An 8,970-nucleotide genomic window follows, 5' to 3' on the forward strand; every position below is an offset into this window, starting at 1 on the left:
TGTATGGTGGACTAGGAGCTGTGGCTCACTGCATATAAGAGTACTCTACCATGTATCACTAGCCTAGTAAAAGACCAGGAAGTACAAGTTCTACTGAATGCATAGGGATATTAGATCATTATGAAGTAATGGTTCTACATTGAACCATTCTAAGTGGGGGTTTATCTGTATAGTATCTAATTGTAAATTTTTTCTTTGGTGTACAGGATTGAACCCAGGGCCTCATGCATGTTAAGTATGTATCCTACCAATGAACACTGCCAGCCTAAATTTAAAAGATAATAGTAACAACTGAAAAGAAGAGAACTCTATCTAAAATAACCAAATTAAAAATTATACTTCAAACATAAAGAAGTAGAATTCACTAACTTAATACCTAAATATTATTTTAGTGGCAAATTAATAAATAGAATCAAAGAGAATTGTTCTAATATTATACAGTAAATAACACAGTAGAAAAGTTTTTCTAAAGATTTATTGAAGCAGAAACAAGTTGGTCAGATATTTGCTGGGAAAAAGCAGTTTTAATGGTATTCAAAAATACTTTTTAAAAAGTATTCTAGCACAAGACTTCTTCGTAAACTAGATTATGTTGTAAACTTTTTTTCTAAATCTTTTAGGAGTGTCGGTTGTTAAGATCTAGAGCTTATTCCTATTCCAAATCTATCTTGCGCTCCTGAAAAAACTGCAGAAAGGCACTTGAAAGCTGTTTCTTTAAGATATGGATTTCTTTTTTTATTCTTGCTGGTAATATACTGCTGCACTGAGTGTGTACAGCTTTTATTCAAGGTCATCATGATGCTGAGAAGTTTCGTTGATAACCTGTTAAAAATAAATAAAACTCAAATCAAATATAATACTACATGCAAAAGTTTAAATTATCCCATAAATCACAGCAAAGAAAAATCTTACTAAACATATATAATTTATTGTGCCATTTGGAAGGTCGCACTGATTCTACATGGTAAGAATTGCAGCCTAGAGGGACCGATACATGTACAAAATGCCTGTCATCTATAAGCAAAGTAACTATCCATGGAATTTATGACATACAAAAAGAAAACTTTTCAAAAACCTGTGTTTTTGAAGGATGCCATAAAAACTCTATGCAGCAAAGCTTAAAAGCAATAAGGGCATATTAAAATGAATGGCAAGTACATTTTAAATTTATGTGTAAGGGAAGATTTCACGATTACACTAAAGCACAACCATTTATTTCCTGGTACAGAGAGGTCACAAGAAACCAACTGATCTGTAGGCACATTCTTATATTAAATGAAGAAGTTTAGAAGTGTTTAGGCAACAGTCAGTAAGACAGGGCCATATGTCCAAGATTAAAACAATCCTGATATTGAGGTAATCTGGTGAAGTAGTGTAGGAAGTAACTTAAGGAAGTTTTACTTCCATTTCAAATTAAGTACCACAACAGTTTTCTAATTCTGGAATGAAGGAAGAGAATTACTATACAATCTAATCCTGGAGCCAAATAATTACTAGGCCATGTGTATTGCTGGAATAAGCAGTTTATTCTTGTAGCAGGCATGAAAGGAAGAAATGGGAACTTTTCAAATTAGCTAGCTATTTCTGATATATAGGTTTACTGACCCATCTGAAATTACTCCATTTTATTTATTTTCTTTTAATTTGTTATTGTTTGTTTTAATTATTTTTCTATTTTAAAGATACCAACCTGTCCATCTCTAGTTTCAACCGTCTTAATCAGAAGTGTCCTTTTTGAGTGGGTGTCAACCAGAGGGAGCGAATCCAGATTAGTTTCTAAATAAATAATATAAAAAATGAACAAAAATAAAACTTTTTAAAAATGTAATCCATTTTACCCAAAGAATTGATTTTTTTGCAATTGTTTGAAAAAAAAAGTGCTATTCCAAAATAATTCTAAGACATATTATCTGTTTGAAAACCAAGTACCTAATACCTCCTTGCCCTCATGAATGAGTTGACACATTAGAGTGTACTCCATTAGGAAGGAGCAAAATTAAGTTTACATTTAACTTGAAGCATAACATTCAAGAGAGTACTTGGATTCGAAAATTATGCATGTTTTCTGTCTGACATTTTGGTATTTTTCAGGTATCATAAAAAATGAGGGCTTTACCATAAACAGAATGGTTATAACCCGTGGAAAGTTTTCATAAAAGGAAATAAAATGCTTACCCCTCAGGTTCAGGGAGGAAAAGTTGGGAAGAGGCAGAGAAATCCTTTAAAAAGATAAAAGAAAAACAGTAAAATTGTTGTAAAATAACTCTGATAACAAGGAATAAATTTACATAATCCTCATTCTCATCCAATAAAAATTACTCTTGTAATTCACATTAGAAATGTATCTCTTAACTATTTAACTGTGGTTGGTCTCATTAGTACATTTAAATTTTTATTCCAAGCATGTCCTCAAAGAGACATAAGCTAGAGACATTACAGAGGGGAAATAGTGTGGACTTTGACAAACTATGGGTTCTAATTCCAGTTCTGCTATTATTAGCTCTGTCTGTGGCAGGTTACTCTCTCTGAACTTGAAGTTCCTCATCTATAAGGAGTGGAAAGGATTACCTTGAAGAAATGTTCAAAAGATAAAAAGAGGGGCAGAGTGCCTTGGAACTCCAGCTACTAATTCACACATAAGAGTCTGTGTTCTCTACCTGCTCTCCTCGCCTTCCAGCAGCTTCCTGTAGGTGGCAATCTCAATGTCAAGAGCCATCTTAACATTGAGCAGGTCTTGGTATTCACGAAGGTGACGAGCCATTTCTTCCTTCATGTTCTGAATCTCATCCTGCAGGCGGCCAATAGTGTCTTGGTAGTTAGCAGCTTCCACGGCAAAGTTCTCTTCCATTTCACGCATCTGGCGTTCCAGGGACTCATTCTGTAGGAGGTGAGAAGGGCTTCCGATGTTACTTCCTGGAAACACCTAGCTATTCCCAGAACCAATTATAGACAGTATACAATGGTCCATTAGTGGCAAAGGGTGCCCACTCTAATTTTGGATGGAGAATGTGAGCAGCAAGTTCCTCTTACTACAAACAACCACAGACATAAGCTAAAACCTCCAAAAACTCCATCTAGTGCTTTGTGCGTCTATCTAGAGAACTCATTTTCTTTGGACAAATATATGAATTTTCTTCACTTGAAATTTTGTTCAGGTGTCACTATTAGCTTGGTCAACAAAATGTATCCAAGCTCATGATTTCCTCCTTTTACCATGGTGTGGTACTCACAGTTCCTTTAAGTGCATCCACTTCACAGGTGAGAGACTGCACCTGTCTCCGGTACTCATTTGACTCCTGCTTTGCCTGGCGCAGAGCATCATTGTTCCGGTTAGCAGCCTCAGAGAGGTCAGCAAACTGTTGGGAAGAAATCAGAAAATGGATATTGTCCACATTCTAGTTTTTTCACTCTTAGGGAAATAAATAATAATTCTGACCCAGTGTTTTCTGGACTATGTCTAGCTTATGTTTTGAAGTTAGAGAAAGAACATTAGAATGCTGACTTTAGTTTTCAAACAGAATTCATTTTATTGAACTCATTTAAATATGGTGGTGTTGGGGATTTCTCTGAAGTACTGTGAAAGATTAGTGAAAACAGAGTCTGCTATTCTAAAGGAGGCACAGTGCATGGTGGGGAGGCTGTAGCAAAAGATTTAAGTTAAAGCCAGCTTTTGAGCCTAGCTAAAAAAAATTAGTTAGAAATCACAGACAGGTGTAGGGTTTTCAGAATTAAAATGCTTTTCTTTTGTTCTACCACACTGACTCACTGCATACCTTGGACTTGTACCATTCTTCTGCCTCCTGAAGGTTCTTGGCCGCCACACTCTCATACTGCTGACGTACATCACGCAGGGCAGCCGTGAGGTCAGGCTTGGAGACATCCACATCGATCTGGACATGCTGTTCCTGAATCTGAGCCTGCAGCTCCTGGATTTCCTGAGGGAAAGGACCGACAGAAGGTCAGTCAGGTTGACAGGGAGCAGCTTTCCCCTCATTCATTCACTGACAGCTATTTCACTCACCTCATCATGTAGTTTCTTCAAAAAGGCAATCTCTTCTTGCAAGGATTCCACTTTTCGTTCAAGGTCAAGACGTGCCAGAGATGCATTGTCCACATCCTATTTTGAAGAGAGAAAAGACAGGATATAGAGGATGCAAACGTCTATGTTTTATCTCATTTATTCATTTTTAAGTTAACCACATGAACCTAGTCTCCTTACTATAGAAAAGACGTTGACAGATTTTATGACCCTTGAGTAAGTTTATAAATCACATTGTGCTACACTATGCTATGTTCTCTTTTCCTATTTATAAATTTGAACTGGGACTCAATTGTTTGTACTCAAAGTAACTAACAGCCTAAAAATAAATAAATGTATACTAATATGGTAATGCATGCTCAATTATTATTGAATCCACATTTTTATCAGTAGTGTTTTATTATTTTTTAAATCCAGAAAATCAATGCTGCAGAGTTTTTATGATTTAATTCCATGGAATAACATGATGATCAGAGTGAGCAAATTACATTTCACAATTTCATGTAAGATGAGTACATGTAAAACAGAAATTTGTGCTTCAAAAGTTTAAGCATATATCTAAGTTCATTTTCTCTCTCTCCCTTTCTCTCTTTCTCTTTGTGCAAATCTTCTAATATTTATCCTTGGGATCCAGAGCAACTATTTCATTATCTGGCATCCAGGTTACAAGGCTAGATTTATATCAAGTAGCAATTCAATCCTCCAATTCAGATATGCACAGGCAAAGGTGCAGCCTGGCAAATAAGGAAAAGAACTATATTTGTTTTGCATTTTCTAATGAATTTTTCTCCTGAAACTTCCCTGACTCATCCTATATGGGTATGTCTATCTTCTTCACTTGTACCATGTCAATTCATTACTTAGCCAGTTTCACAATGACTGGTCAAAATTTTGCACAGAACAAAACTACAGAGAGACTTCATGCCGATCTTGTTCTTCTTTGTTTTCACTATTTATGAAGTCTACATTCCAAAGCAGAATGTGTGATCTTGCAAATAAGATTTTATTTCCCCTTCAGGGAATGTTTAATATCCCTTATCTTGTAATATCTGTATTTGGATTATAGTTTATAGCCTTATAGTATTAAAATATTGAGACACTTATCATCTTCATGGAAAATTTTTTAAAAATGGAGTAGGAAAAATTCATTTGGACTTCCTAAAAGAGATATAAAAGATACTTTCCTAACCTCTTTTTAGATCTTCAAAGTGACATTCTATTTCATGGAAAAGAATGAAGCATTTATTTAATCCCAAAACAGGGAATCTTTCATATTGTATTGTTTTATATTAACTCATAACTCTACAGAAAACATTATAGGGACAATGGTCATAAATGCTCCAGGACTAAAATAAGCCACATATAGCTGTGTTTCACTTGGTTTGGCAAATGTGTTTCAGATTAAAAATGTTATCCTAGACTATTTATCTGAAAGAGTTTTGCAGCAAATCCCATTAAGTGTTCCCAAGAACAAAACTATGCTGGGAATCTCCCTGGTTTGGGATTCCAATTTTAACTCCATCTAATTTTGGAGCAAAAATAAAAAGCTTTTCATAAAATTCCATTATTCATCCTTGGGTTTATTTTTGTCCATGGAGAGAATACAAAAGAATATAAGGACCCAATAAAGAAAAGCTTCTCAAAATGTGAGAAGTGACTGTAGCTTTAAGAACTTTACATATCACATAGTTTACCAGTCTGGGCCAGATATTAGATAACGGATGTTAGCAAATACTTGTGTCCAATTAAAACTATGCTTGCATCATTACATATTCAATAAGAATGTAGCCTGTTGCAAAGCTGCTCTGGGAACACAAAGACTCCTATTATTTCTGTCCAGAGCCACCACTTTTGCTAGAATGTGTATCTACATTCCATAGTGAAGCTCATAGAAACCATTAATACCCTTCAGCCACAGGGACAGATGGCTTCTTTTCACCCTTATTAGATCACAAAATAGTTGTGCATAGTGATACTTCCATCTAACTTTAATGCCACAATAGGACTTGGAGAGAAGAAAAGAAACTTATTGGCTTAATTCCAGTTAAACTAAGTTTCTTATCCTCCAATAATTTTTACATTTTAAACTGCAGGGCTTTAAAGTGTGTGTGTGTGTGTGTGTGTGTGTGTGTGTGTGTGTGTGTGTTTGGTGATCTTGTAAAAGTGAGCCAACTTGGCTTAAGTAAACCACAAACTAAATCAAACTGTATGTGTTTGAAACCAGAATGCCACTGTGTTACAAAAATGAAAGGGAAAAAATATTTCTTTGCCAATAAAAATCTTGAAACAAAGCAAAAAGATAAAATCCTTTCTTTATGTCCTAAGGAACGGCTTTTGTTCACAAAAGTTGCCATCTTTGGTCTTTCCACCACTAGGAGACTTTACATAAAGAAGTGAAGTTTTGCACTTTTGGGATTTTAGTGAAGTAACTTAGAATTGCCTGTGGTTTTGTTGGGTGGGGCCCGGTGGCTGCAAGTGGGACGAGAGTCTACAAACCTGTCTGAAAGATTGCAGGGTGCTCTCGGCTTCCTCTCTCTGAAGCATCTCCTCCTGCAATCTGAAACAGTTGCACATTAACCAAACGGGAACTGGGAAACCGCCAGGGGCGGGGCGGCCACACCCAAACACCACGTCGCAGTGCCTAGAGACTAGAGCTGCTGCGCCATCTCCACCCTCACCAGAGACAGAAGCTTTTAATAGAACTCCTGCCCTCTGCAGGTTTTAGCCGGACCTGGGGGTACCACGCTAAGACAAAACGCTCTCTGCAAAAACTTCCAAGACAAACCCCCGCTCCCACCGCCCCTGAAAAGCCTCTTCCATCCCTTTGTCTCTCTTCCTTCAGAACTATCCTCTCCTCCCTCCTTCCTTCTGGCAACTGGCAACCCGCCAGGAGAACCAGGAAACTTTCTGAAAGTTTGGGGGAATCTCTCTCATCTGTCCAATGGCCTTCAACAACTGATAAAGTGGTAGTTTGGTAGTTTGAAGAAATCTGTAACAAGAACCTGAGCGTTCTTGGGCAATGAGTGGGGGGAGAAGGGAAATGCTAACTGCGGGGTCTAGGTTCAGGGCGGGGCTGCGCCACTGCAACCACAGCCTCACTCCCCCACGTTCGCCTGAGAGCCCAGCCCCGGCCTTTTCCCCAAGGGCGTGGCAGCCACTCTCCGGGGTCCTGTTCCCCTCTCCCTCCTTTCCCGTGCCCCGCGTGGGCGCCGTGGGCGCCGTCTTACTTCTCTCGGAGCCGCATGATGTCCTCAGCCAGATTGTCGCGCTCCACTTCGACGCGGGCCTTGTCATTGGTGAGCTGGTCCACCTGCCGGCGCAGCTCCCGCATCTCCTCCTCATAGAGGTCCCCAAGACGCGACTTGCCCTGGCCCTTGAGCTGTTCCAGCTCGGCCAGCAGGATCTTGTTCTGCTGCTCCAGGAAACGCACCTTGTCGATATAGTTGGCGAAGCGGTCATTTAGCTCCTGCAGCTCTACTTTCTCGTTGGTGCGGGTATTCTTGAACTCGGTGTTGATGGCATCGGCCAGTGAGAAGTCCACCGAGTCCTGCAGCAGCCGCACCCCGGGCACGCTGCTCCGCAGGCGCACGGCCGAGGAGCGCGAGACATAGGCACCGCCTGGGGACGAGGCATAGAGGCTTCGGCTGGTGCTGGGGCGCAACGCGCTACCCAGGCTATAGGAGCGGGTGGACGTGGTCACGTAGCTCCGACTGGAGCTCGGCCGGCTCCCTGTGCCCGGGCCGCCGAACATCCTGCGGTAGGAGGACGAGGACACAGACCTGGAGGACATGGTCACGGAGGGAAGCGGTGGTTTGGGCGGCTGCGGCGGTGCGGACAGTCTCTGGGAAAAGAGGCTAGCGAGAGCGCGGTGGGTGTGGGCGGTGGGAGCGCTGCTGCGTCTCTAGCACGGGGACCCGGAGCAAGAGTGGCAGAGGACGGGACCCCGCCAAGGGCGCCGTTTTTATAACCCTGCTAGGAAAGAGGATCCCCTCCCACTGCCATCCTAGCCGCGGAGCGCGCCAGCCAATGGGGACCCGGCGAGAAACCGGGAGGGTGGGCGGAAGGTTGGGGCGGGGGCTCCCTCGAGCTTTCTTCCTTGGCCGGCCGCCCTGTTCTGGGCACAGTCCCGTTACTTCTTGAGCTGGCCTGGGACTCTCAGGGGCTTTCCTGATGATGTCCAGAACTCTGCTTACCCACTGGGTGCTGAAAAACGCGGGGTGGCGTGGCGGGTGTGGGGAGCGCCGGAAAGTGGACCCAAAGGGTCCCAGGCTTCCAGCCAAGGGGGCGTGGGAGGAGACGAGTTGGTGGGAGGGGCGCCGCAGCTGGGCTGCGGTCTGCTGGGAGTGGGTGGGTGTGGAGACCCGCGGGCAAAGGAGCAGGAAGAGGGGGAGGAAAGGATCCGACAGATCGGAAGGCGAGGAGAAAGAAACAAAGAGAACCGGAGATTGGGGTGCGGGGTGGAGACGCACACAGCCCAGGACGCGGGGCTCAAGTCCCGCGCAGCTTCGCGCTCCACCAGCTTCGAAAGGGGACTACTCCACCCGTGCTTCTTTTCCTTGTCTTGTCTTGGGGAATCCTGTTAGGGACCTGAAGGGCCAGCTTCAGACGGCCAGACCTTCGAGGCTGCGGCCGAGGAAAGCCCAGGGGAGGGGGTGAGGTCGCTGAGTCACCGGCCGTGACTCACGGCTCCCTGCTGCACCGTGGAGATTGAAGGCTCCTAGCGGTTCAGGGTAAACCGTTAGACGAGATTGACTCAAGTCTCTCCTGGACCCGCGCGCGTTGTTTGTTCTAAGTTTCACCAACTTAGATCTGGGCCGCCGCTTTGATGTGTGCGGTCCAGCGGTAGGGAGACAAGAGCGCCCCTAAGTTCTTAAGAACTCGCTAAACCTGGCTTTGTTCCAGTGCGCGGAATTCTCGTTAGTAAGAAACTT

The 8,970-nt window shown here is 42.3% G+C and overlaps 1 protein-coding gene across 1 annotated transcript; it reads right to left on the reverse strand.

The window, feature by feature from the left end:
- Positions 1 to 457: 457 nt before the first annotated feature.
- On the reverse strand, positions 458 to 7,991 carry Vim (vimentin). Its single transcript, XM_015483405.2, has 9 exons — positions 7,267 to 7,991; positions 6,536 to 6,596; positions 4,022 to 4,117; positions 3,774 to 3,935; positions 3,231 to 3,356; positions 2,658 to 2,878; positions 2,176 to 2,219; positions 1,691 to 1,776; positions 458 to 822 (listed from the first exon to the last, which is right to left on the reverse strand). Exons 1-9 carry the CDS (start codon positions 7,827 to 7,829, stop codon positions 781 to 783), a joined length of 1,401 nt encoding a protein of 466 aa, XP_015338891.1. The 5' UTR covers positions 7,830 to 7,991; the 3' UTR covers positions 458 to 780.
- Between the last annotated feature and the right edge of the window lie 979 nt (positions 7,992 to 8,970).

The sequence above is a fragment of the Marmota marmota genome, unplaced genomic scaffold (genome assembly GCF_001458135.2).
Source record: "Marmota marmota marmota unplaced genomic scaffold, marMar, whole genome shotgun sequence".
Taxonomy (NCBI): domain Eukaryota; kingdom Metazoa; phylum Chordata; class Mammalia; order Rodentia; family Sciuridae; genus Marmota; species Marmota marmota.

Excerpts from the sequence above, each read along its gene's own strand:
- Vim (XM_015483405.2), bottom strand. The coding sequence starts at position 7,829 with ATGTCCTCCAGGTCTGTGTCCTCGTCCTCCTACCGCAGGATGTTCGGC. Across the intron at positions 4,118-6,535 it reads CCCTGCAATCTTTCAGACAG|GATGTGGACAATGCATCTCT; the intron begins GTTTGTAGACTC and ends TCTTCAAAATAG. Across the intron at positions 2,879-3,230 it reads TGGATGCACTTAAAGGAACT|AATGAGTCCCTGGAACGCCA; the intron begins GTGAGTACCACA and ends CACCTCCTACAG.